This window comes from Mobula hypostoma, chromosome 4, assembly GCF_963921235.1.
Source record: "Mobula hypostoma chromosome 4, sMobHyp1.1, whole genome shotgun sequence".
NCBI lineage: Eukaryota > Metazoa > Chordata > Chondrichthyes > Myliobatiformes > Myliobatidae > Mobula > Mobula hypostoma.
Window position 1 is genome coordinate 174,713,429 of NC_086100.1, and position 27,760 is coordinate 174,741,188.

Here is a 27,760-nt window from a genome sequence, read left to right on the forward strand (position 1 = left end):
GATTTATTTTAGCAGTGACTGCTGTTCTTTGGCTATATAAAGCCAGGGATAGCCCAAAAAGTAAGGCTCTTTTTTGTCAAGACGAACCACAGAAAAGAATCTAGAATTCTGTCTTCATTTGCCATGGACAAGAAGCCAATTGGCATTTTGAAGTCTGAGGTTGACAGATTTTTACATAGGCAGGTAATCAAGAACAGGTTACTGCAATTGGGGCACGCATATTGCAGTAAAATTATAAAATCCACTCAAATGATTGAATGGTTACTACTGTTAATAAACTGCAGGGTAAGATTTCAAATTGTAATTCAATGTTAAAAATGACAAGGAAATGTGGTTTCTGATGTCTTCTGAGCCGCAGGATCTACCAAGCAATCAATCCAAGTGTTGAATATTCACCGTGTGTTCAATGGATGACAGGACTGACCCAGAAGTAGAGGTTCAAATTGGAAATCTTAGTGAACAGAGTAATTTTGATTAAATAGAAGGCAATTCCATTCAGTGCGCTGAAATATTCCTCATAATACATAAAACATTAACGATGACGACTATACTAATACTGTCAAATTTTCAAATGTACAATTCATAGTGTTTAATATTTGCTTCAAGCAACAAAAATGCCAAGTCACAGAGTGAAATTACATTCCACAAGAGGACATCAAGAATCCTGATGTACTCCTCCACAACAGGAGTACAGAAATTCTTCCCAGATGAATTCATACTTTTGAGCTACTGTTTTGACCTCTTTTTCACAAAATAATATCACCTGTACTTCAGAATAGAAGGTGCTGTGGAAAGTTGATGGGGTGGGAGTGGGGGTGGGTGGTGGTTGGTTGGTTGGTTAGGTAGTTTCCACCAGGGGTGGGAATTTCCCTTCTTACCCCTGTTGTATATAGGATCTTGCAGTGCTCACGTGTATTATGGATCTTTTGTTTCAAAGATAAGACTTCATTCAGGGTTAAAGATCTTTACAAAGGAAAGAACAGTGAAAAGAACTTGTACATTCATGGCTGATGCATTCAGTAATGTATTTATTTAAAGAAAAGACCACAAACATAGCACCATGTCACTTCTGTAGCCCCCTGAGGTGACATACCCTTGTATTGTTCAACTCCACCCCTCCATGTGCAGCAGCAGAAGAAGCCTAGACTGTGGTCCTTTCCCACAGAGCCTTGGCACTGTCTGCACTGAACTACAGCCTATTCCTACAGCCTGAACTTTGCTTTGCAGACGTTTCGCAGTCTTGAAAAACAACAGGTTTTGGACAGATCAAAGGGTGTCTTTCATCTCAGTTGATGAATTTCCAGCAGTATTTGTTGTTTGTCTCCATGTGTGTCCCTATTAACAGCCTGTAGATCAGAGAGTCCTGTTGTGCTGCTGCTGGAGATGAACCAGGACACAGACCCTTGCATCCATCTCCACTTAGCAAATCCACAGTCTGCAACGAGATGGATAACCATCTTTTGTCTTATGGGCAGTGTACATCGGAAGTAATATGCCATCTGTACAGAGCATCACACACAAAATGCTGGAGGAACTCAGCAGACCAGGCGGCATTAATGTTCTCTCTAAGCTTCAAGGGTGTGCGGCCAAGCAGTAACTGAAATGCTTCCACACACATAGCCTTTGTTGCCATGCAGCTGGAAATTTCTTTTATATAACGTTAATATAATTATGTTAACATAATTGTGAAATATCCTGTATTTAATTATGTGTTAATGAATATAATACATAAATTTTCTAAGTAAATGTACCACAATCTTAACTTTGAAGCATCTTAGAGCTTCAATGTACTTACATTGTCAGTATTTCAATTTACAACACTGTTGCAAATAGTAACAATAAACACAGAATGAAAGTCGGTAGGTCATTTTCAATAAACCGCCTGCCTGCTGAACGTTGATGCTGTCTAGTCAAATCTTTTCCATGATGCCTATCAGTTGTTTTGACCACCTCATATCGTTTACTTGTGTTGTGAGTTGTGGTTTGTGTTTGTTTGACGTGCATTTTACAAAAGCAAACATTTAAAGTGTCACGTAGTATTCAGGCTATGTGAAAACTTTCTGCTCAGAGCAACGGTTGGTCTGTGCAGCTATAAAAAATGTTGGGCAGCAGCTATAGAAATACATAAACAGTCAACATCTTGGGCCAAGATCCTTCAGCTGGACTGGAAAGGAAGGGGTGAGGCACTAGAATAAAAAGGTGAGGGGAAGGGAAAGGAGTACAAGGTGGCAGGTGAAGCCAGGTGGTGTGGTACAGGTAAAGGGCTGGAGAAGAAGGAATCTGACAGGGGAAGAGAGTGGCCATGGGAGAAATGTATGGGCACCAGGTGAAGATGATTGGCAGGTGGGAAGAGATAAGAGGCTAAAGGGCAGAATAGAAGAAGACGGAAGGAGGAACTGTCATTTGTACAGGAAGGCCCTGACTGGAGGGCCCCTTTCACCACCGGCCAAGTGAAGCCTTAGACTTGATGTTCAGATCTGGTAACAGGGCATTCTTTGAGATGCTTTAAACCATTTGCTCGGCAAACAACTACACTAAATCCATAGTGCCACTGTCCTGCAGTGTTTGCACTACGTTTCACGCTGACCACTACCTGATGGACTTGTGGTCAAAGGTGTTTACAAAGGACAGCTAGTGTACCAACATCCATTTCACTGGGACGTTGTGCAATAAAGGGACTAGGCCTATCTTCTCTAACACCAGGGACAGGTGGAACCTCAGCATGTAGTGACACTTGGGGCCTTTTTACAGTAAGCACATGAAGGTGGTTATTAGGATGAGGGGAAAGTTTGGTATAGTTTTGCCCCACTCTCTGGGGGCAGGACTTGTGCTTCATAACCCATCAGACATTCTCCATCTTGGACCCCCAGATAAACTGGAAGATGTCCTGAGTAATTATTGAGACAGATGGGCAGGGGGTAGGCTAGAATTACCAGCCCTGGGAGCTTATTGTACCTGATGACCAAGTTCTTCCTAGTTTTGGACAGTGTTTTTTCATGAACCCATTTTTTTTTTACCTTCCCAATCTTCTCCAGCCAATTCTTGTTCAGTGCCTCAGCTCTTCTAAACCAGATCCCTAGCACCTTCAGGTAGCCAGACCTGACAATGAAGGGAACATTGGAATGGTTGGGCTAATTACTGAAGAGAATGGCTTTACTCTCCCTGCGGTTAAGTCTGACAAATTGGCAAAGGCTCTGAGGAGAAGACAGAGACATTGTCCGTGTACAGGGAAATTTTGACTTGTGTGCCTGATGATGTCACCCCTCATACGCTACCATCCTTCCTGATAGATTCGACAAAGGGTTCCATGCAACAGACAACCAAGACAGGAGAGAGTCGATAGTGCAGGGGAAGCTATCTATTTCCCATCCATTGATTTGGAATGCACTATGGGAATTTGAGTGGAGTAGTTGGCTCCAGTTGATTCCCTTCCCAAAATGCACTTTGGAGTGTACACCTATCATTCACATGTGTTAGGTCTTGTCGAAGGCCTGCTCTTTGTCCAATCTGACCAGGCAGGCTTCAATCACTCTGTACTGTACATAGGCAATGGCACAAGGACATCAAAAGATTTTCTTGCCAGAGCACAGGTTCGGTCTGGGTGGATGACCTTTTGCAAAACATACTTGACCCAGTTTGCTATGGCCTTGGACAAGATCCTATAATCCACATCCAAAAGTGAAATAGGTCCGCCTCCCTCTTCTACTTATTGGTGAGGGTACTAGATCTACCACAATTGACCACAATAAATTTTTGTTCGTGGCCTCCAAACTTAGAAAGTTTACGTAAGTAAATCCATCAATGACAATGTTCAGATGATTTTGTTGGTTAAGGAGCACTTCAGATGTACAGCACTTTGTAACAACAGGACATTTCTTTGATCTGGACTAAGTCTTGTTATTAGGAAGATGACAATTATGAGGGTTTACAAGAGGATTCACATACATTTGAGAGGCTATTTGGCCAATTTTAGTTCATGAATGTTTGCAGCATCCTTGTAGTGTCTTTAATATTTATGTAATATTTCAGCAATATTGTAAATACATTGTTTCATTAAGCATTTTTGTTTACATAATTCATAAGGCATTATATGCAAGAAGTATGTGAATGGCATAGGTTATTATGTCACCATGTCATATTTGAACGCCTCACTAAAGAAGTTGACCCGTATCCCTGGCTCTTGTGTTTTCCTTTCGATTTGTCTTGAAGATACAAAACATAACAATGGTGAAGAGGAAGTTTTACAACGAACCCAAGATGACGACTTACCTGTTGAACTACAACACTTTTTTTATCGCAAGGGGAAAGAGATGGTCCAGTTTTAAAAAAAAGGCAGAAAATGAACAAAATTCAAGAGTTCATAAACAATGAGTAAGGGTGATAATAATAAGAAATAAAGTAAAAAGCAGAAATGGCTGGCTACATCGGAAAGATTGACACGTTCAAATGCATAACAGACAACTGAATGATACATAATGAATTAAGCAGTATTTTGATACAAATGAAAAGGAACCGTCGGTGTTACTGAGTGAAATAGGTGGAAAAACATATACAACAGGAATTCTGCAGATGCTGGAAAAACATATAGTTTGCTTAGAGGTTTGTCTGCTCCAACTAAAACAGCCGAAATGAGCTTTGCTAATATTGTGAATGTAGTACAAGAACATTTAGAACTGAAACCATTGTTGATTGCAGAACGCTTTAGGTTTCATAAGTGGAATCAAAAGGAAGGGCAGTCCACTTAAACTTACATGGTTGAATAATAGAAATTGTCTGAACATTGTTAGTTCAGTGATGGGTTTAATGATGCACAGAGAGATCATTTAGCTTGTGGAATATTATAAGGAAGCATTTTAGCTTTTGAAGCTAACTGAAGCAGAACTCATATTTAAAAAATCATTTCAAATTGTTGTATCAATGGAAAGAGCAGCCAGAGGCACCTACTGAGTTGCTGTCAGGAATGAAAGTGAGTGTGAATAAATCTGCAAGTCTAAACAGAAACCTGCTTGGTTGAACGAATTTCGTGTTATTATTGCGACAGGGGCTCCCACACACGAGGTTTAAAGGTGAAAGTTGCTGAAAATGCAACAACGTAGGACACATACAAGGTGCATGTCAGACAGACGAAAATAAATGGACTGCACAGGGAAAAGAAAAACATAAAAAGTCAAGTTGCAGTTTTAAAAACAGCCCTAATCTGCATGTTGTTGAAGAAAAATCTGATGATGAGTGACACAGGAAAGGGTAGCCTTGAGATTTACAATATGAAAACTAATAGTGACAAGCAAAAACAAGAGAAAATCTGCACATGCTGGAAATCAAAGCAACACACACAAAATGCTGATGCCAGGCAGCATCCATGGAAAAAAGTACAGTCGACGTTTCGGGGCGAGACCATTCAGCAGAACAAGCAATATAGCTTACACCAGGAGTGAACAGCAAATTAATTAAAATGGAATTGGACACTAGTTCAGCTGTTTCAGTCATTCCACAAAATGAGTTTGACCAGCATTTCAAAGACACTCAACTGAAGCCTGGACATAGCCAACTAAAAACATATATTGTGGGAATGACATTCGTAACTCTGAAATACAACCAAGAAGCCACATTGGGCTTGTGTGTGAAAAAAACATGAGGCCCAACATTGTGGGACCATGATTGGCTGAGACAAATACTACTTGACTGGAGATCCATCCACCATTTGCATGCCACATCTCTGCAATCGTCAACTGAAAGCAAATTATGAAAGGTACTGGATGTTGCCACAGCAGCGTAAAAGGATGGCACTGGAAAACATATTAAGGGTAAAAAAATGTTAAATGAAAATTCCACACCCAAATTTTAGAAAGCCCATCCGGTTCCTTACACCGTCCATGAAAAAATAGTCAGTGAGCTGGATCGTGTGGAGACTGAAGGAATCCTTTCTGTGGTTGAATGGAGCCCATGGGTAATGTTAGTGGTCCCAGTAGCTAAGAAGGATGGGTCTGTCAGGATCTGTGGTGATTTTAAGTCACCATCAACCCAGTACTGAAAGTTGATCAATACTCTCTTCCCACGATAGAGGATATCTTTGCAAAACTTTCTGGAGATAAAGACTTCAGCAAAGTGAACAGCTGAGACCTACCCGGAAATGGAGGTGGATGAAGAGTCCAAAGTGTTTCTCACATAAACACTCAAAAAGGGCTTCATTGGGCTCAAAAAGGGCATTCAATAGGCTTATTTTTGGAGTAGCGTCTGCAGCTGGCAGAAAGATATGGACCAGATACTGCAGGACTGTCCAGGCACTTAACTGCATAACATCAGTGTTACCTGCACGACATCATTGTTACCAGTGAAGATGACAAGGAACATCTCCAAAATCTCAAGACAGTCTTAAAAAGATTTTTAGATTATGGGCTCAGAGCATGACGCAACAAGTGTGACTTCTTTAAACCAAGCATTACTTATTGTGGTCATACCAGTTATGCATAATGTGCTGAGAAAATGGTTGATGTTCCAAGCCCAAAGGATGTGTCAGAGTTGTGGTCCTTTTTACGATTTGTCAACCACTATAACAGGTTCCTGCCAAACCCAGCTACTGTGCTCCACCTCTTGAACTCATTACTAGAGATTAGGAAGAAAAAAGCAGTGTGAAGTGGGTTACTGAAAGGCAAAATAAATGGTGCCATCAGATCCTGTACTCACACATTATAATTTATATTGTCCAATGAAGCTTGACAGTGATTTCTCGCCGTATGGTATAGGTGCAGTCATGTCACCTGTTATGAGTGACGTAAATGTATGCCCCATAGCCTTTGCATCATATTCCCTGTCCACTGCAAAGAAAAATCATGCAGAGATTCACAGAGAGGCCTTGAGTCTGGTTTTCAACCAGTACTTGTATAGGACAGAGTTTACCTTCATTACTGATCATCAACCAGTAGTGTTCATTTTCAACCCACAGAAGTGTGTCCCATAACTGCAGCAGTACGAATGCAGGCATGGTCTCTGTTTCTTGGGAGGACCCAATTACAAGATCAAAATCAAGTGGACTACTAATCATGGAAATGCTGATGGATTGCCCCATTTACTCTTGGAAAAGGAAAAAATTACAAAAGAGGACAATCTTCTTGACGTATTCTCCCTAATGCAAATCAAAAGTCTGACTATTACGGCAGAGATGATCCAAAGGGAAAGATCCCACACTGTCTCAGGTCTACATAGCAACCCAAAATGGCTGGAATGTGCAAGAAAAATCCCAGATCCCCATTTTTACCAGCACTGGGATGAACTTGCCCTTGACGGGGATTGAAAGTTGTTGTATCATCCAAGCTGAGAGCTAAAGTGTTGGAGGAGATACTTGCTGGACATCGAGGCACGGTCAAAATGAAAGTGTTGCCTTGAAGCCTTGTCTGGTGGCCTGGGATAGATCAGCAGATTATGCAGCTTGCCATGCACTGCTTGGGATGCCAACACATCCAAAAGGTGCCAAGAGCAAAGCCATTCCATCCCTGGGAATGGCCTGCATTTCCCTGGTAGAGTCAATTGTTGGAAAAGAAAGGTATCCAGGGCTGTCAGAACCACCTTCTACAGTCCCAAAGTCAGCTCCTACAATCACCACAGAGGAGACCCCAGATCCTGAAATTGTTTCACAGCCACAGTTCTCACCTGCCAAACAGATTGACCTCCCCTTGTCAGGAAGGACATTATCCCACAAGAGTAAGTAATCCACCACAGAGATTAAATCTTTCAGTCTGTTACATATTTGAGCTGAAATGCATTATATAGTGGGTTGGAGGGTGGAATAGGAATCTTCAACTTTTCAACCACATTTTGACTCAGACTCGCTATCACAGCCATATATGCTTTCTTGGAACATGTCTTGCCGCCAACTTACTCCAGTTGGCTTTAGGATTCGATTTCAAGCCTCTCAATTTGGACCTTTTGAGGATCCCAGGTACTCACTCCCTAGGCCTCCTGTCCCATGATCCTATCATATCCCTTTTGCCAATCAACTGTCCAGCACTTGGCTCCATCCCTCCTCCTCCTGTCTTCTCCTATCATTTCGGATCTCCCCCTCCCCCTCCCACTTCCAAATCTCTTACTAGCTCTTCTTTCAGTTAGTCCTGACGAAAGGTCTCGACCCGAAACGTCGACTGTACCTCTTCCTAGAGATGCTGCCTGGCCTGCTGTGTTCACCAGCAACTTTTATGTGTGTTGCTTGAAATTCCAGCATCTGCAGATTTCCTCGTGTTTGCGGAATAGGAATGTAATATATTTGCTATTTCTGTAATAAATATTGTTTATTGTAATAAATATATTGTTTGATTAAGCATTCTTTGTTTGTTTACATAATTTTGGGTTATATGTAAGAAGTATGTGAATGGCAAATGGCAATAAACCACCACATCATATGTGAGCACCTTACTAAAGAAAAGTTGTAGACCCGTATCCCAGCTTCTGTGTTTTTCTTACGATTTGTTTTGAAGTTACAAAACTTAATAATCCCCATGCACGATCTAATACTTTTTGAAAAAGAAATAGAAATACAGAAAATAATGAAGACCTTGAATAATTTGATGATTACTTTGGTTATTTGTCCCATCAGTCTTACATTCAAGTTTATTCTACACGTGGGCTATAATTATTTTTGGAAATATGGAAGAAACGGAAGGTGAAATATTTCACATCATTTTTTTGGGAAAAAGATTATCTGATTTATACTAACACCAATACTAGTGAGTTTGGATGTATTTAGTCATCTCATTATTTGAATTTTTTACAAAAAAGTGCCTCAAAGACCTTACAGCCTTCCAAATTACATAGTCAATACTGTGAAACAATAATTCAAAAAAATTGCAGATAATTTTGTTATCAACATTTAAAAAGTCAGCTTTGATAATTATACAGAATCAGGTGGAGTCTGATTGATAGATCTGAGTGTAAATGCTGATAGCTAATATTTCAGTCATGTTTGCTTTCTGATATAATTCAGAATGATTACATAGCAAAGAAATTCGACATTTGGGTAAAATTACCTTGTTATAAATATAGAATCGTGAATATTAAAACAGTTGCCAAACGCTTGTAAACATGAAATGAAATTTACAGGTGTAAAACTTCACAAGTCTTGTGTTGGTATAAAACAACATAAACATGACACTTTGGTGGGAGCCTGGAGTACCTGACTGCAATTTCATGGAGCTGCATTTGATCGGCGCTGCGGCACAGACACGGTTTGTACTGCAAGGGTTAATACTTTCCTTGCAGCTGTTTCTGATCTGCTGCATTGATAAAGTAGCCCTTTCCTCAGCATTATTGAGGCGACCGGTTTCGCTGGCGTGTGTGCACCCGTTCCCGGGTCCGGTTTGAGAGTCGCAGCCAGCTCTGGAGGCGTTATCTCCGGTGCGTGTCTCCGTGTATTCTGTCCCTCCCCTCCCCCAGCTTCTCTCTGAGCAAGCAGTTGTCTGACTGAGTAATGAGCTATGATATGGTTGGCCAGTCTCCAACCACAGCTCCTCCTGATTGGTCTCTCTCAAGCTATCGTATACAGTGATTGGGTTCGGGGCCTGTTTTTTTTCGCAGCATATTTTTTTACAAGCTCAAGCAAATTCTGGTACAAAGTGAAGGTGGGGGATGCAAGGTTTGGCTCTTCATTTCATTTCTTTTATCCTCGGGTCAAGGTAGTCGCCAAGGACCGGCAGCTTGTGAAGGGGCTGGGTGGGGGTGAGGTTATTGCGGGGTGGAGAATGGAGCTGTTTGCGCACTGATTTGCAGATGGGTGGATTTATTTAATTCTTTGGCAAGGTTTGGGTGGGGTTGCTCCTGATCGCTTAATGTGTGGTTCTGCAGTGTATCAAATAAGGGGCTGGGTTGTATTTTTTAATAAACACATGCCAGGAAACTTGTGTATTTCTAGAGGGCTATGGGGGTAGGGAATCTATAAGTTCAAGCGCATAAGCGTATTGTAATCAGACTGCCTGACTTTTATTTCCTCATGGATGAATACTGCCCCTTCTCGTAGTTTCATCTGTTGAGATGTATTTTGTGCCTGGAGGTCTGTGGATGCTGTAACTGAGTGCTTCCCTGTGTATAACTTGGCTGACTTCGATGCAGTACAAAGTCTTGTTCAGCACAAGTTTATTACAGATTTTTTTTTACGTCAGGCAGCCTCTTGCTGAAATATGTCAATTCCAACCTTTTTTTTTGGAGGGGGGATATTTTAACATTGCAAAATCAAAGCTTTATTTCTACGTAATCTGCTAGATGAAATTTATGCTGATTTTTGATGTGTATTTCCAGTTTTTTTTAAAATAGTTAAGATTTTTTAAAGTTAAAGATATTTCTTTCAATCAAGTTAAACTATTGTAGTTTCTATATTTTGGTCAACTGCCTGTAAACCATTTTAATCCTTTCTGAGATTTTCTTGAATGAAAATTTGCCTGATGTCTGTTAAGTAAACGATCCTCCATGACGGGCAGAAGCAGAGCTGCAAAAGGGTTTCAAAATAAATGTTTACTTATCTTGAGCAATATATGGAACGCTGTTATGGTTCTGTGTACACATTTAGATAAATTCATCGTGCATTTATGGTCATTCGTGGTGGATTTGGATTTTTTTTGATACTTTGATTAGGCTTTTCCTTGGTTGCAGGGTAGAATGCATGTGTGCATTTATATTTCTGATTAGATTTGGGTTTGTGATTTTCCAGATAAAATCAAAATCATAGTCTGCTTGTGCATCATTCTTTCATGCATCTGATTTAACCTTTTGTAATAAAGGTTTAGTTATTTCTCAACACCAGTTCTTCTGTTTCTGTCCATTGTTCATCAGTTTAATCTCAAGTTTCCTCTGATCTATGCTAAACCATTTTTAAAAAATCCTTCTGTAAAAATTTTTCAAATTATGTCAGTGACATGTCGTCTTTCGATAGATTGTTGTCTTTCTGATAACAGAACTTGTTCTGGTTTTTGTTTTATAGGGCAGAAAGGGAATAGTTGAAATATTGTTGCTAAGCACCTTAGCAGTTGGTGTAACAAACTGAGTATTTCGTTCCAACTTTGAACTTGCAATACCATATTCTTGAATTCATTAAACATGTTTTTATGTGACTAACTAGAAAATTGGTGTGCCTTACAATATTGTAATGTCCTTGAAGAGGCTTCTGAATTAAATACTTCTGAATGTATCTGAGTCAAACTTGATATATTGCAGAATGTGGGTTGGAGTGGGGAAATGGAAGGTTTGCCTTGCATGTTTTTGAAACTGAAGGTGGTTTTTTACATGGTTGGAGAATGAAATCTTGTGTTTCTTCCATTTGGTTGTGACCATTGATAATGTATGTGTGTAAAATATTTTTTATATAGGAATCATTATCTTGAGATTTGTGTAAGGTGTTTCTGTTACTTGATATACTGTAAATTGAAAAGAAACGTACTGGAAGTGGATCAGGCAACATTTGAACAACGAAACATTTAACGTTTCATGATGAAGAAATGTATCCAGAATGGGGAAGAGTTAGAAAGAAGCCACATCGAGTGGAAAACAAAGTGGGAGGGGAGATGAAACAAAAGAGGAGATCTTTTATTTCAGAGGACGAGTGGTAGCAATTGATTTTTTAAAAAAAACGTGGTGAAGTCTGCTGTAAAAGTGTAGTAAATCTATTTGATGAATAACAAGATCAATTTGGAAGAGTTCTTAAATTGCCACCAGGAAGTACAAGGGGGTGACTGGCTTTATTTTGAATCATCTGCTGGGGGTGTGCAATGTAAGGCTGGAAATTTTTAATACTATAAATTGTTAACAGAATATAAGAAATAGGAGCAGGAGTAGGCCGTCAGGCCCATCAAGCCTGCTCCACCATTCAATAAAATCATGGCTAATCTGGCCATGGACTCTTATCTACTTGCCTGCCGTTTACTGAGGTAGCCTCCACTGTTTCATTTGGCAGAGAATTCCACACATGCACCACCCTCTGCAAAAAGCAGTTCCTTCTCATCTCTGTCCTAAATGTACTCCCCTGAATGCTAACATGAGGAAATCTGCAGATGCTGGAATTTCAAGCAACACTCGTAGAAGTTGCTGCCTCCAACCTGATGGCACGAACATTGACTTCTCTAACTTCCGTTAATGCACCACCTCCCCCTCGTACCCCATCCATTATTTATTTATTTATTATATATATTCTTTTTCTCTCTTTTTCTCCCTCTGTTCCTCTCACTATACTCATTACCCATCCTCTGGGCTTCCCCCCCTCCTTTCTTTCTCCCTAGGCCTCCTGTCCCATGATCCTCTCATATCTCTTTTGCCAATCACCTGACCAGTTCTTGGCTCCATCCCTCCCCCTCCCCCTCCCCCTTTCAAGTCTCTTACTAGCTCTTCTTTCAGTTAGTCCTGACAAAGGGTCTCGGCCTGAAAGGTTGACTGTACCTCTTCCTAGAGATGCTGCCTGGCCTGCTGCGTTCACCAGCAACTTTTATGTGTCCCCTGACTGCTGCTGTTCAGACTGGGTATCTATGATAACCTGTGTTGCCATAGGTGAGCTGCTGTTCCTTGCAAGTCACAAACACAGGAGATTCGGCAGATGTGGGAAATCCAAAGTAACACACACTAAGTGCTGAAGGAACTCAGCATCTATGGAGAAGAATAAAGAGTTGATGTTTACGGCTGAGACTCTTCATCAGAACTGGAAAGGAAGGGTGAAGAAGTCAGAATAAGAAGGTGGGGGAGGGGAAGGAGTACAAACTGGAAGGTGATGGTTGAAGACCAGTTGGGAGGGAGGGTAAGTTGGTGGATGGGAGCTTGTTGTCTTGTGTTGGAGGCCAAAGTCATAGATATTGTTTACGTGAAAAATGGTGCTTGAGCTTCTAGAGACGAGGAAATAATAGGATTGGTACAACATCTGTCAATATCTGGACAGGAGCCCACACCGGGTAAATTAGTTGCAGAATAAAAATCGCTGAGTGATAAATTGCAAATTATTTCTGAACAAGGCACCAGTGTTAAGAGAAGCATTTTGGTTTGCCAGTATATCTGAGCTGAAGAACTTTTGTGGTTGTAGTTATTAAGAAAAGTGCAGTTTTGTAAATTTATTCTTAAATAACACAGTGGAGAATTGGACGGCTATTGTAATTGCTAACATCAAATGCTTAGAATTTGATTTGTTTGTGTCTTTATTTTTAAAAGAATAAAATGCAGAAATTCACTTCACAGTGCGATTTCAAAATTGAGATTGACATTGGAATAAAGTCTCTGTTTTAATCTTGATTGCTTATGGAAAGACAACATTGATGCTCCTTCTGATAATAGGAACAGAATTGGGCATTCCTTGATGTGCAATTTTCCTGATTATTTTGCAAAGGCAAAGTATAAAATTTAAGGAGCGCCTGAAGTCTTATCAAATGAGAAATTAAACTGTACAATCAATGCAGAACAAAATTAAAGCAACCAATAGAACATTGAATACATTGAAATAATTGAATATTGTTTGGCAAACAATACGACATGATATAATATTGCAGCTCTACAAAACTTGAGTTGAACCTTGGTTAGACGGACTGAAACAGAAAAACAAGGAAGAAAAGCTGAGGCTTTAGAAGGCGTTGGTCATTATGAGTATTGTGAGCAGTTTTGAATCTCATATCTAATGATGGATGTATTGGCTTTGGAGATGGTTTATAAGTGGTTTACAAGAATGATCCTGGGAATGAAAACTTTAATAGGAGGGCATTTGATGGTTCTGGATCTGTACTCACTAAAGTTTAGAAGAATGAGGGGGCATCTCATTGAACTTGGCAGAATAACATTCAGCAGGACTGGATGAGCCGAAGCGCCTGTTTCTGCGCTGTAGTGCTCTGGACCACGCTTGGAATATTGTGCCCAGTTCTGGATGTCTCATTATAGGAAAGATGTGGAAGCTTTATAGAGGGTACATGGGAGATTTACCAGGATTCTATCTGAATTAGCATGTCTTGTGAGGACAGATTTGAATGAATTAGGTCTTTCTCTTTGGGCTAAAGGAAGATGAGAGCTAACTTGGTAGATGTGTATAAGAGGCATAGCTAGTGACTTCATTCCCGGTGGTGGAAATGGCTAATATGAAGGGTTCTAATTTTATAGTGATTGGAGGTAAGAATAGGGAGGATGTCAGATGTAAGTTTTTTGTGTGTGTTGCGTGTATTGGTAGAGGTAGATACATTAGGAACATTCAAGAAACTATGAGATAACACTCCATTCATTCATGTGCCTATGTAGGAGGGAAGGGTTAGTTTGATCTTGGAGTAGGTTAAAAGGTGAGCACAACATTGTGGGTAGAATGGTCTGTACTATTCTATGTATAAGTCATCATGCTGAGACTTGACTTCATGTTTAGTTATCGGACTGTAATAAGTTTTTAACTTGGAGGATCAGCAAGTCTCATCTTGGACTGAAATGTGGAAGTAATTGAGGTATCGAGCAAACATTGGTAATAAGAGGCCAACTGGGGACGTGGATAGGAAGAGTCATACTGAAATGTCTTTGTTTTAATTAAATTGATTTGGAATTGGATGCAGAGGTGGCCAATGATTTCCAGAAAGATTTGGGAGCACATTCAACAATGATAAGTGTGGTGTTAAGATTTGCCTACAAGGCTGACAGCATTTTGCATTTGTCCCCTCCGTATAAACTGCAGTTGATCCAGGTCTTTCAAGGGATAGGTCTGATTGAATGCCTGATAAGATGAGGCAGTATGACATGATTATTCACTGGAATTAAGGTGGTTCCTCTGTAGATGATGCAAAAGTAAAAGGGATGGAGAATCTTCTGCATGGCTTGTGGACTGTTCTGGAAAGTAGCATGACCCCAATGTGACAAACAGTTCAGAAGCAACTTGGAGGAGGAGACCAGAGGTCCATGAGTCAGTTCTCATCAGAGACAGAGAGAGTCAGTAGCTTTACATTTCCCAGTGTTATTATTTTGGAGGACCTGCCCTAGGCCCAGCATGTAAGTGTAATTACGCAGAAAGCACGGCAGTGCCTCTACTTTAGGAGATGGCTAAGATTCAGCATGACATCTAAAACTTTGACAAACTTCGGCTGGCTGCATCACAGCCTGGTATGGAAACACCAAAGGAAAATCAGACAAATAGTAATGGAAACAGCCTAGTCCATCAAGGGTAAAGCCCTCCCCACCATTGGGCACATCCACATAGAGTATTGTCACAGGAAAGTAGCATCCATCATTGGGGACCCCCACCACCCAGGACATGCTCTCTTGCTGCTGCCATCAGGAAGGTGGTACAAGAGCGTCAGGACTCACCACCAGATTCAGGAACAGTTATTACCTCTGCACTATCTGACTCTTGGACCAAAGAGGATGTCTTCACTCAACTTCAATTGCCCCATCATTGAAATGTTCCCACAAGCTATGGACTCACTTCAAGTACTCTTCATCTCGTGTTCTCAATATTTATTGCTGATTTTTTTTTGTCTTTGCAGTTTGTTGTCATTTGTACACTGGTTGAACACCCAAGTTGGTGTGCTTCATTGACTCTGTTATAGATTTATTGAGTATGCCTGCAAGAAAATGACATGTCAGGTTGTATATGGTGACATATATTTACTTTGAACTTTGTTTTGATGTTTCTAGCATTCAATATCCATTTACTCAGTAATATATCCTTCATTTACTGCACTGTTTCTGCTTGGCTTCCAGCTGAAATTTCTTCCTGGTACAAGCTTGTTCTGGAAAGCTATTTCTGTAATCTGGTTGGCATAGTGAAGTTTTGCATTCTGATAACTTCATGAATTGCAATCAGAATGGTTGTCTTTTTCCAAAAAAAAATAGATTTGTAGAAGTGCTTTAGTAAACACAACCGCTTTGTCAAGCCACTTTTGTACTACTATTCCGACTGAAGTTATCCTTTGCCTGAGTACTACGGGATTTGGTTCCCTTTTTTTTGCTAGCTGTGCAGAGTTTAAGCTGGTTGCATTTGCACTGCACATGATTGCCTGCCTCTGACGATGTTCCTGGCAAAGATCATATGGTTTCATGTCAGATCCCTCCAGCAAGCACTACGAAGTAAGTCAATTTTTGACTTTTTTTACACTTATCATCCCATTCATTTGGGCTGCTTAAAAAAAAGTTCCTGTTTCTTTATGCTCAAAAAAAAGTGCTCATTTTTACAGTCCTGACACTGGCATGTCTTCACCTGAGCTAGTTCAGCATTGCCTTGCCTAAATCCTTGTGTTGGCTCCTTTTAGACCATTTCAAAGAAAACTGCACCACTTAGTGTTATTAAGTAACAAATTGTGTTTGGTAATTTCATATTGTACTTGGTTTTATAGAGGCATTTTCTAGCCTTGCAAATGCTCCAACTATTTCTTCGGCGGTTTACCTTGTGACTCTCCAGGAATCATTGGTGACAACATCAAAGTTGAATTCCTTGTTATACACACATGTACACATATGCACAGGTGCCATAGGAAAAACTTGCTGCAGCATCACAGGCACATAGCATCAAAAGCAGCAAAAATTAACAAGAGAAATCTAAATTAAAATTGCATGTTCAATTTTTATAAGCACAATCAGAATATCCTTTTTAGTGCAAGCTGGTCATGGTGTTGCTTAGCTGTACTAAGTTTGTACTAACATGTTTTAGATATTTGGAGGCATTTAAATCTATTCAAAACTTAGTTTTAAAAAAAAACACCTGGCATGAAAGATTTTAAAAATAATTTTCAAAAAGTTTGCCCTTTGGCTTCAAATCTGGAGGCCAGCAATCAGCCCCTTTTGAGTATATTTTTATTCTCCCAATTTTCCATTGCCTCTTGCCTCCATTTCTCCATTCTCCATCCCCCCCCCCCACCAATAGAGGAAATCCCAGCAAGACTGGACATTGCCATTAGATCCCATATGAAACTGCATGACAGATGTGGCACCATCTGTCACTCACTAAGTCTTGGACTTGTAGTGAGTTGGTATTAAATCTATGGCTTTTTTTTGAGTGGTTGAATGCTGGTGGTTTGCTTCAATTCTCAATCACGCAACTAGCGTTTTAATTGGGAATACTTTGGTTGCAGATGTATATCAAAAAAATGTTTGTACTGAAAAACTGGTTTTTGCTCTTTCTGTATGCAGGGAAAACAATTGGAGGGAGATCAGAGTTTACAGATTTGTTATCAGGAAATGCAAATGATTATGTTTAACACCAGATCATCCTGAAGCAGTTACATAAATCAGTTGGCTCTTTTCACAGGCTATGTTGTGTACCCTGTGAATTTTGCTTTTAGGATATTGCTCATTTATTTCAGTCTGCTTCTTTGTTGTGCTTCCTTGGCACTGCTGGAAATAATTTTTCAAACTCCAAACTTCTGTTTGCTCTAATTTTAATTTGGTCTGTTTATTAGGCAGATACTGGCTGCACCCTGAATTGCTGATTTTTTTTAAGTTCTTCAAACTTCTCTAGCTATGCATGTTGCTCTAATTCTCTGAAATACTAATTCTTTAAATTTGGAAAACAGCAACTTCTGTGCTGGCATCAAACATGGATTCAATGAAATGGGAGTTCTGAAACATCTGTTAGCATTGCAACTCAATTTCAGAAGGGTACTGTGCATTGCTGCAACTGTGTGGCATTGTAGCGTTGGGGACAAATTTCTACCACCTTAAGTATTTCACATGGAAAAGAATGAGATTGGTTGCACTGTTAGAACATCATTAAGACCAAGGAATTGATTGTGGACTTCAGGAAATGGAAGTTGAGGAAACACAAACCCTCATTGAGGGATCAAAAGTGGAAGAGGTGAACAGTTTCAAGTTCCTGGGTATCAACATCTCTGAGGCACTATCCTGGGTTTCTTGACTTTGATTTCCTTAATAGTTCCATTTAATTTCCTTAATAGTTCCATTTAATAGTTCAATTTGATATCAGAGAATCTATACAGTAGACAACCTGAAATTCTTCTTCTTCACGGACAATCATGAAAACAGTGCCCCCAAAGAATGAGTGATAGTAAAAACATTAAAACCCCAAAGCCCCCTTCTCCCCTCCATGCACAAATAGCAGCAGAGCAGCGACCCTCCCCTCACCCCACATTTCACCAAAAAAGAATGAGCACCTTCTACCCACCAAGCAAACAATAGCAAAGCTCCCAAGAAAGGCCATGATCTGAAGTACAAGAACTAATCATTCACCTGATAATTTGAAGCACCACAGGCACTGTTTCTCTTTCTCTCTAATAAAGAGACAGAGGTATCACTCAGCAAGAGGAGAGAAATAAAAACATATTCCTCATAGATGAAGACTGCCCCTTCTTGTAGCTTCATCTGTTGAGGAGACATGACAGTGGCTATATTTCTTAGGAGTTTGAGGAGAATTCATATGTCACCAAAGACACCCACAAATTTCTACAGATGTACTTTGGAAAGCATTCTAATTGGTTGCATCACCTCTGGTATAGACGAGTCATTGCACAAAGTCGGAAAAGGCTGTAGAGCTGTAATAGAGCCAGCTCTGTCATGGTCACTAGCCTTCCCAGCATCCAGGACACCTTCAAAGGCAATGCTTCAAAAAGAAGGCATTCATCATTAAGTGGCTTAATCACCCATCTCCTGTTGCCCTCTCATTGCTGCCATCAAAGAGGAGGTTACATTCAATGTTTCAGAAACAGCTTTTTGTTCCTGCTACATTCCCATAGTAGTGTAGCAATCAGTGCAACTCCAATACAGCCCAGGGTGTTCTGGAGTTCAGAGTTCAAATCCGGCACCATTCTGTAAGGAGTCCATCCCTGTGGAATGTGTGGATTTTCTCCACATGCTTCGGTGTCCTCCCACAGTCCAAATGGAAAAATTTTCCCACGATTAGGTTAGGGTTAATCGGGGATTGTGTGGTGTGGCTCGAAGGGATGCAGCATGGAATAGGCCCTAGATTAGATAAACTTTCCCTCTGTCATCAGACTTCTGAACCCATGAACACTTCAGTACTTTTCCATTACTTTTTGCACTCCTTATTTAAATTTTTTAATGTATAATTGTAATTTAGTTTTATGTATGGTACTGCTGCTGCAAACCAAAAAAATTCATGATGTATGCTGGTGATAATGACCTGATTCTGAAGTAGTTGAATAATTTAACATTCAGATCTTATTTACTACATATGCAACAAAACGTGCAGTGAAATGCCTTGTTTTAACACTTGAGGATATACTGGGGACAGCGCACAAGTGTCCCCATACATTGCGGTCCCAACATAGCAGGCCCGCAATGTCTAGCAGAACAACACAGACTACAACTAAACAAACTCTTTTTATGCGTGTGCAAACATTCACACACCTCCGACTCCAGGATCTGCCCCCAGTCTTTGACCCTAGACTCTCAAATTTGCAATCATCAGGCTTCCAACTTTGTAGATTGTCCTGCAACGTGCTGATACTGGGTTTGACTTTTGGCCTAACCACTTTGATTTGATCACGAGCTTGACCTTTGGGCTTCGACTTTTGGGTTTGCATGAACCACTGACCCCTGTGACCTGAAGGGTTCATAGGCCCTCATGACTGCCTCCTATACCTGAGACTTGCCCATTAGTACGTATTAGTAGTAATGGGCATCTCTCATCGGTAATACAAGTTTAGTTTTTCCAATTGAGGTCGAACATAATTTCCCTACTAAAATAGCCATAAGAGCCAAGGAATAACAATAAGGGACAAAAAAAGTGATTAGCAACAGGAAAAATTCTGCAGATGCTGGAAATCCAAGTCAACACAAAATGCTGGATGTACTCAGCAGGCCAGGCAGTATCTATGGAAAAGAGTGGAGGATCCTTATGAAGGGTTTTGGCTAGAATGCCAACTACACTCTTTTCCACAGATGCTGCCTGGCCTGCTGAGTTTGTCCAGCATTTTGTGTATGGTGATTCGAATTTTCTTTGATATTCAGAAAGGCAAAATAAACTAAATCAGTGACAGTTGTCTGAGTTGTTGTTGCATAAATGTAAACTTTGTTTGATCTGTGGCTGTGTTCACAATCACTACCTCAAATAATCTCTTGCCCAAAAAGTTGGGCACCCACTGCAATTCTGGGAAGAAGTCCATGGTGCTTGCATTGCCTTGTCAGCTACATCAGAACTCACAAAACTCAAATAGAAGCAGGTTATCCTCAATCATGAGGGATTCTTTACAAGATGGAAGATGCCTTGTGGGTCCATGATGGCTGCTGTGAACCTTTCCACGGAAATTATGTAACTTTAAAGATTATAGAAGGTATTAAACAAGATGATGCATAAATGCACTTTAGACTACGAATGTGTGTGTATGGCGAGGGTAAAATACTTTAGGTATCAGAGAAGCTGCAGTTTATTTTGTTAATGAAATTCTTTCATTGGCACATCTGTCATGATCAAGATAATCTGGATTTGAAGCTGCTTGAGGTTGGATCTTAAATTGGTATTTTGTGGACAGCTTCTTAACAGCCAGAAGTCTTAGCAGTGATACATTCCATATAACATTTAAATAGAAGGTGCAGAATTAACTTATGGAAACTGATCGTATGCATGGTACAGTTGTCGTTTGTATTCTGGGGCATATTAACATATATTGGTGCTAGTTAGGAAAGCTAGTTTCTTTTTAAACAACAGAATCCTAAAGAGAAATGGTTTATGTGGGAGCAGTGCAGTAGCAAACAATGGGCCAGATCAAGTACAGTCTAGCCCAATAAAATGGATTAAGTGTGTTTGATGCCAAGCACCTTTAAATTGAAAGTTGATTACCATGTCTTTTATTCTTTGCCAATTGGTTGAGTGCATGTCTTAGCTTGGCATATTGCATTCCTTCAGATGTTAAAACTGTAATATCACTTATATTTTTAGTAAAGGGCAAATTGTAAATTAGATGAATATAAGTTGTATTACATACTGTACAAGTTAAAGTTATTTTGGTCTGTTTTACCTTTCACCTTGACTCTTCAGTGGGAGTTCTGAGCTTTCATGTATATAATAATTTCCCAAATTTCAGAACATTACAGATCTGTTCAAAAGGTTAGAACACTTTTTAAAGGCATGGTCAATGCTGTAATTTTGGATATACAAGTGCGGCAAAAGTCTGCCAAACAATGTTATGACTTGCTTAAATCACGTCAGTTAAAGTTTGACATAAAAGAGATTACAGATGCTGGAAATAGTCGTAGAATACCACAGAACAGAAATGGGCCATTGACCTTTTTAGTCCATGCTGATTTGTTCTGCCTGGTTCCAGCGACCCACAAACAGACTATCACCGTCCATGCCTATCCCATGTACTTATCAAAAACATCTCTGAAATGTTATGATCAAACCCGCATCCACTGTTTCTGCTGCAGCTTATTTCACGCTCTCACCAGTCTGAGTGAAGAAGTCCCCCTTAATATTTCACCTTACACCCTTAACCTATGACCTCTAGTTCTGGTCTCGCCCAGCCAGTGGGGATAAGTCTGCTTGCATTTACCCTGTCTGTACCTTTCATAATTTTGTATACTTTTGTCAAATCTACCCTCATTCACCTACATTCCAGGGACTAATACCCTAACCTATTCGTCCTTCCCCATAACTCAGGTCCTCAAGTCCTGGCACATCCTTGTATACTCTGTCTGCACTCTTTCAATGTATTGACATCTTTCCTGTATGTAGGTGACCAAAACCGCACAAAGTACTCTAAATTAGGCCTCATCGACATCTTTGACATTTTCAACATAACATCCCAAATGCTGGACTCAATACTTTGATCTACGAAGCCCAATGCACCAGAAGCTCTCTTTATGACCCTATCTACATGTGATATCACTTTCAAGTAATTATAGCTCAGTATTCCCAGGTTCCTCTGTTCTACTGCACTCCTCAGTGCCCTATCATTCACTAAGTCCTAACCTGGTTTATTCTCCTAAAGTACAGTGCCTCACATGTCTGCATTAAATTCCATCTGCCATTTTTCAGCCCATTTTCTCCAGCTCGTCCAAATCTCTTCCTCACTGTCCACTTTGCCTCCAATCATGATGTCATCTGCTAATTTGATGATCCAGTTTATCACATTATCATCTAAGTCATTAATATATATGAGAAATAATTGGAGTCAGTACCGATCACTGAGGCACACCACTCATCACAGGCCTCCAGTCAGAGGCAACTATCTACTACTGCTCTCGGGCTTCTCCTGTGAAACAATGTTGAATTCAATTTACTACTTCATCCTGAATGCCAAGCAACTTAATCTTTTGGACCAGCCTCCTAAGTGGGACCTTGTCGAAAGCTTGCTAAAGTCCATACAAACAACTTCCTCTGTCTTTCCTTCACCAGCTTTCCTGGTAATCTCTACTTGACATGACCTACCATGCATCGAGCCATGTTTACTATCCCTAATTAGGCTCATCTATCCAAATCCTGTACCTTTGAATACTATCCATTAATTTACTAGCTACTGAGATCAGGCTAACTGGCCTATAATTTCTCTGCTTATTCTTAGAACCTTTTCTTGAACCAACATTAGATATCCTCCAGTCCTGCAGTGTCTCACCCAGAGTAAAGAATGTTTTTTAAATACCTCTGCCAGGGCACTTGCACTTTCTGCACTAGCCTCCCAAAATGTCTGAGGGGACACCTTAACAGGCCCTGGGGACCAACTGCTTTAATTTTCCTCAAGACAGCAAGCACCTCCTCTGTAAGTTGTAGGTAGGCCACGATTGTTTGCCTCGGATCTATAGATGTGAGTCTGTCTTCTGAGTAAATGCAGATGAAAAAATCTGTTTACAATCTTCTTTCTCCACACCCCCCCCCCCCACCATCTCCTTTTGGCTAAATGTATAGATGACCACGCCGATCTTCAAATAGACCAGTTTTGTCCCTTTGCTCTTAATATATCTGTAGAAACCCTTGGGATTCTCCTTAACCCTGTCTGCCAGAGCAACCTTATGCCTTCTGATTTCCCTCTTGTATTCCCTTACTTTTTTTAATACTTCCCTAGTACTTCATTTATTCCTTGCACCTCTTCTTAACCAGGACTTCAGTACCTCTCAAGCTAAGGTTCCCTAAACCTGTTAACTCTCCCAATATTTGACTTTTGAAGGACTTCCACTTGAAACATTCCTTTGCCAGAAAATACCTTATCTCAATCCACAGATGCCAGATCCTTTCTGATACCATCAAAATTGCCTTTTCTGGAGCAGCATAGAAATTGATAGGGAACATGACTGGTTAGGCAGCATCCATGGAGAGAACTGGACTGTCAATGTAGATGGTCTCCATTAATGCTGCTTGACTCATTGAGTTCCTCCAGCATTTTGGGTTGTTCATTTAGGCTTCAATAGCTTTAGATTGTGTCAGCTCAAGACTTCTTGTCATCACTTTACCTGTTAAAACTGGGTGTAGACCAGATATCTGTTATGAGGAAAGTTTGGAGGGAATTGGCTGTGAAGCAGTCTGTTGATTCTCAACTTCTGTTCTTGAGATGTGCCTTGAGGGAGGAAATATTAACCAACATTCTGGAGGAAAGTTACTAATATTCACCAAGTGTTACAGGGTATTTTCGATTCAGCTGGGAGGGAATATCATGCAATGGTGTATCACTGTGTTCATTTCCGGTCACCTCATTATGGGAAGAATTTGTAAGCCTTGGAGGGTGCAAAAGAAATTTACCAAAATGCTGGACATGTTCAACTACATCATAAATTTGAGCTCTTTTTTTCCCCCTCCTTTTTGTCTTGGAACACAGATCTAAAATTAGTTCAGCAGTGGAATTTTGTGCCATAATGCATGTCACCATTCGCATCGGTTTCTATTTTCCTATGGTTTCTAATTAGCATAAAGTGCTGGAGAGAAGTGTTAATGAGAAGCCACATGGTCAGTGTAAAGCTGCCAAGTGGAAATGCATGAACATTGAAGCATCTAATTTGTTTAACCTATCTCTTCTGTATTACAAGAACATGCCATTCAAGCTATTATGCACTGTTCACATTTTGGTGAACAAAATGTTGGGGAAGACTTGTAAACTACTCTTCCCTGTCACCACCTTGTATCCAGCAACAACTGCAAGGTACTCCTGGATTACTTAGAACTAAGTAATTCATGGGTCTAGCTCCCGACCTTTACGTGTGGCTTCGCTACTAAGCCTGGCAGAAACATTTGTGCTGACAGGAAAAGGGGCAAAGGCGGGTTATTGCAGCCTTAAAACTGGTCGCTTTGGGCCGTGGTTAGCAGCTCCTCTATGAAAAGGAAAATTCTGATCTCAAATTTTCGCTGCCTTGGGGCTATACCAATTCATAAAGAAGCCTTCTGGAGTAAATCCAGTAGAAAAATCCAGAGCTGGAGTCCCAAAGGCAGGCCTCTGTTGAATTCAATGCTGACTGGCAACTTCTGCAATGCCGCTGGTGCCACAACTGTATCAGTCTCTTGTCTTCATCAACAGTTTGGAGAGGGTGAGCCTGCTGCATGGGCTACAGTTTCCTTTTCGTATTGTACTGCGCTGGCTTCCATAGGTAGCTAGGACACGACATCCATAGTTGACCTCCAGTCAACAGAGAGCTGATTCTAAGGATGAAGATCAGTTGGTTAGATGTCTGTCTTCATTTCTTTAAAAAATAACTGTATTTTGTGTGTGTGTGCTGTTTCTTCTATTTTCATTTATTATTTCTCCCCTTTGTGCCTTCTTTGACCTTGTGTTTTCCATAGGATCCATCTCTTATATGGCAATGTTATTCTCATTAAACTACCTGTTTCTCAAATGGGTCCAAGTTAACTGAGAGTAGCCTTTTCTCTCTAAGAATCTGCAGTCAAGTCCCCCTGCTCTTCTCACCTCCCCCCCACACCCCTTCACCCAGGTTTTCTAAATTTGCTTTCATTATCACTGCTCATTAAAAAACAACAACAGCTTTCACTTTGCCAGCTGTCCCTTCTCCTACTTCTTGGATCTCGAGTCCTTGAATTAGTTGACCAATCTACTCCCAATCTTGGTCATCATATGAATCCTTCCCAATATATTTTAACCAATTTCCATTGTACAGAAACAGTCATTTTCAGAATTGCACAGTAAGATTCTAAACAATCCCTCTGTCCTCAACAATAGCCAGGATATAGTCTACAAATTATAGCGAGAGATAGAAAAAGCATGTTAAAAATGCAATGTTATGTTAGTCATGGGGGATTTCAGTATGCATGTTAGGGAAAATCCAGCTGATGCTAGATCCCAAGAGAATTTGTGGAATATCTTGGAGATGGCTTTTTGAAGCCCACTAGGGATCAACAATGCTGGACTGGATGTTGTGTAATGAACCAGATATGATTAAGAAGCTTAAGGTAATGATACCCTTAGGAAACAGTGATAATATGATAAAATTCACCCTGCAATTTGACTGGGAGGAGAGGAAATCAGATGTATCAGTGTTACAGTGGTGCAAAGGAAATTGGAGGCATGAGAGAGGAGATGGCCAAAGTCTAATAGAAAAGGACACTAGCAGGGATGATGGCTGAGCAGCAATGGCTTGAGTTTTTGGGAGCAAGTCAGAAGGCACAAGATAGATGCATCCCAAAGAAGTAATATTCTAAAGGCAGGATGATGCAACCGTGGAAGTCAAAGGCAACGTAAAAAGCCAAAGAGTGGGCATCTAATAGAGGAAAAATTAGTGAGAAGTTAGAGGATTGGGAATCTAAAAAAAAACACAACAGAAGGCAACAAAAAAGGGGGGGGAGATGAAATATGAAAGTAAGTTGGCCAATAATGATGATAAAAGATCTTTTTCAGATATAAAAAAGATGAGAGGTGAGAATAGATACTGAACGGCTGGAAAATGATGCTGGAGAGATGGTAATGAGGGACAAGGAAATGGTGGATGAACTGAGTAAGTATTTTGCATCAGTCTTCACTATGGAAGACAGTAGCAGTATGCTGGAAGTTTGAGTGTGTCGGGGACAGATTTGAATGTAGTTGCTTTTAACTTTTACTAGAGAGATGGTGCTTCTGAACCTGAAAGATCTGGAGGTAGTTAAGTCCTGTTGGACCACACCTAGAGTTCTGAAAGGGGCATCGGAAGAGATTGTGGAGGCACTAAGAATGATCTTTCAAGAATCACTGGATTCTGGCATGGTCCCAGAGGAATGGAAAAGTGCAAATGTCACAGCTCTTCAAGAAGGGAGGGAGGTAAAAGAAAGGAAATTATAGGCCAGTTAGCCTGACCTCAGTGGTTGGGAAGATGTTAGAGTCCATGATTAAGGATGTTTTCCGGGTACTTGGAGGCACATAATAAAATAGACCAAAGTCAGCGTGGTTTTCTTAAGGGAAAAATATTGCCTAACAAACCTGTTGGAATTCCTTGAGGAACTAACAAGTATGATAGACAAAGGAGAATCAATGGATGTTGTGTACTTGGGTTTTCAGAAGGTGCCACACATGAAGCTGCTGAACAAGATAAAAGCCCATGGTATTACAGGGAAGGTATTAACGTGGCTAGAGAATTTGCTGATTGGCAGGAGGAAGAGTGGAAATTGAGCCTTTTTATGATTGGCTGCTGGTGACTAGCAGTGTACCACAGGGGTCCGTGATGAAACCACTTCTTTTTATGTGGTATGTCTGTGATATGCATGATAGAGTTGATGGCTTTATGGCCAAATTTGCAGATAATACGAAGATAGGTGAAGGTGCGGGTAGTGTTGAAGTGGCAGGGAGGCTGCAAAAGGACAGATTAAAAGAATGGGCAGAGAGGTGGCTGATGGAATGTGGTGCTGGGAAGTGTATGGTCATGCAGTTTGGCAGAAGGAATAAAAGTGGGCTATTTACTAAATGGGGAGAAAATTTAAATATCTGAGATGCAAAAGGATTTGGGAGTCCTTATTCAGGATTTCCTAAAGGTTAATTTGCAGGTTGAATTGGTGGTGAGAAGGTGAATACAATGTGAGGCATTCATTTCAGGAGGACTAGAATATAAAAGCAAGGATGTATTGCTAAGGCTGTATAAGGCACTGATGAGGCCTCACTTACTGTATTGTGAGCAGATTTGGGCTCCTTATTTAAGAAAGGATGTGCTAACATTAGAGAACTTTCAGAGGAGGCTTGTGAGGATGATTCCAGGAATGAGAGTGTTGCCATATGAGCAGCAATCGAAGGCTCTGGGTCTGTACTCACTGGAATTTAGAAGAATGAAGGACAAATCTCATTAAAATTTATTGAATATTGAAAGGTGCAGATAGAGTGAATGTGAACAGGATGTTTTCTTTGGTGGGAGAGTCTAGGACCAGAGGGTACAGTCTCACAATGTAGGGATGTCCATTTAGAACTGAGATAGGAATTTCTTTAGCCAGAAGCTGGATAATCTGCAGAATCCTTTCGCACTAGTGGCTGTGAAGCCAGGTTACTGGGTGCATTTAAGCCAGAGGTTGATGGGTCTGGGGTGAAGGCAAGAGATTGGGGTTGAGTGGGAAATGGATGAGCCGTGATGAAATGGTGGAGCAGACTCAATAGGTCGAATATCTAATTCTGCTCCTATGTCTAATGGTCTAATTTGGTAACCATAGGAAAGGCTCTAGGTTGTCATCCTGAACCACTTCCTCTACACTCTTGTCCACGAGGCTTGGTCTGCACTCATCCAAATCAGAAAACCATCAGCAATTGCTTTGTAGAGAATCTATCCTTTGCACCTAGCAGTTTCACATGTTAATGCTTATTTTAGGCAGCAACACAAAATATCAGTTTTCCCATGCATGCTGATGACATCCATCAATACTTTATCCTAATCTCTATTGACTCCTTTTCCTAATGACTAAGTTCATCCCCATCAGTGGCATCTATCTAAA

The 27,760-nt window shown here is 40.5% G+C and overlaps 1 protein-coding gene across 5 annotated transcripts in view; it reads left to right on the forward strand.

The window, feature by feature from the left end:
* ctbp1 (C-terminal binding protein 1) overlaps window positions 1–27,760 on the forward strand; it is a 278,920-nt gene that overhangs the window by 39,872 nt on the left and 211,288 nt on the right. Inside the window, exon 1 of one of the 5 annotated variants that reach the window (XM_063047033.1) lies at window positions 9,175–9,215. The exons of 2 other annotated variants lie outside the window; for them this stretch is intronic. In XM_063047033.1, coding sequence (XP_062903103.1) covers window positions 9,178–9,215 — 38 coding nt within the window. In that variant the 5' untranslated portion in view covers window positions 9,175–9,177. Of the gene's footprint in view, window positions 1–9,174; window positions 9,216–9,464; window positions 9,623–27,760 lie in introns of those variants that run through there. 2 more of the 5 variants (XM_063047032.1, XM_063047040.1) reach the window with 2 other exon arrangements.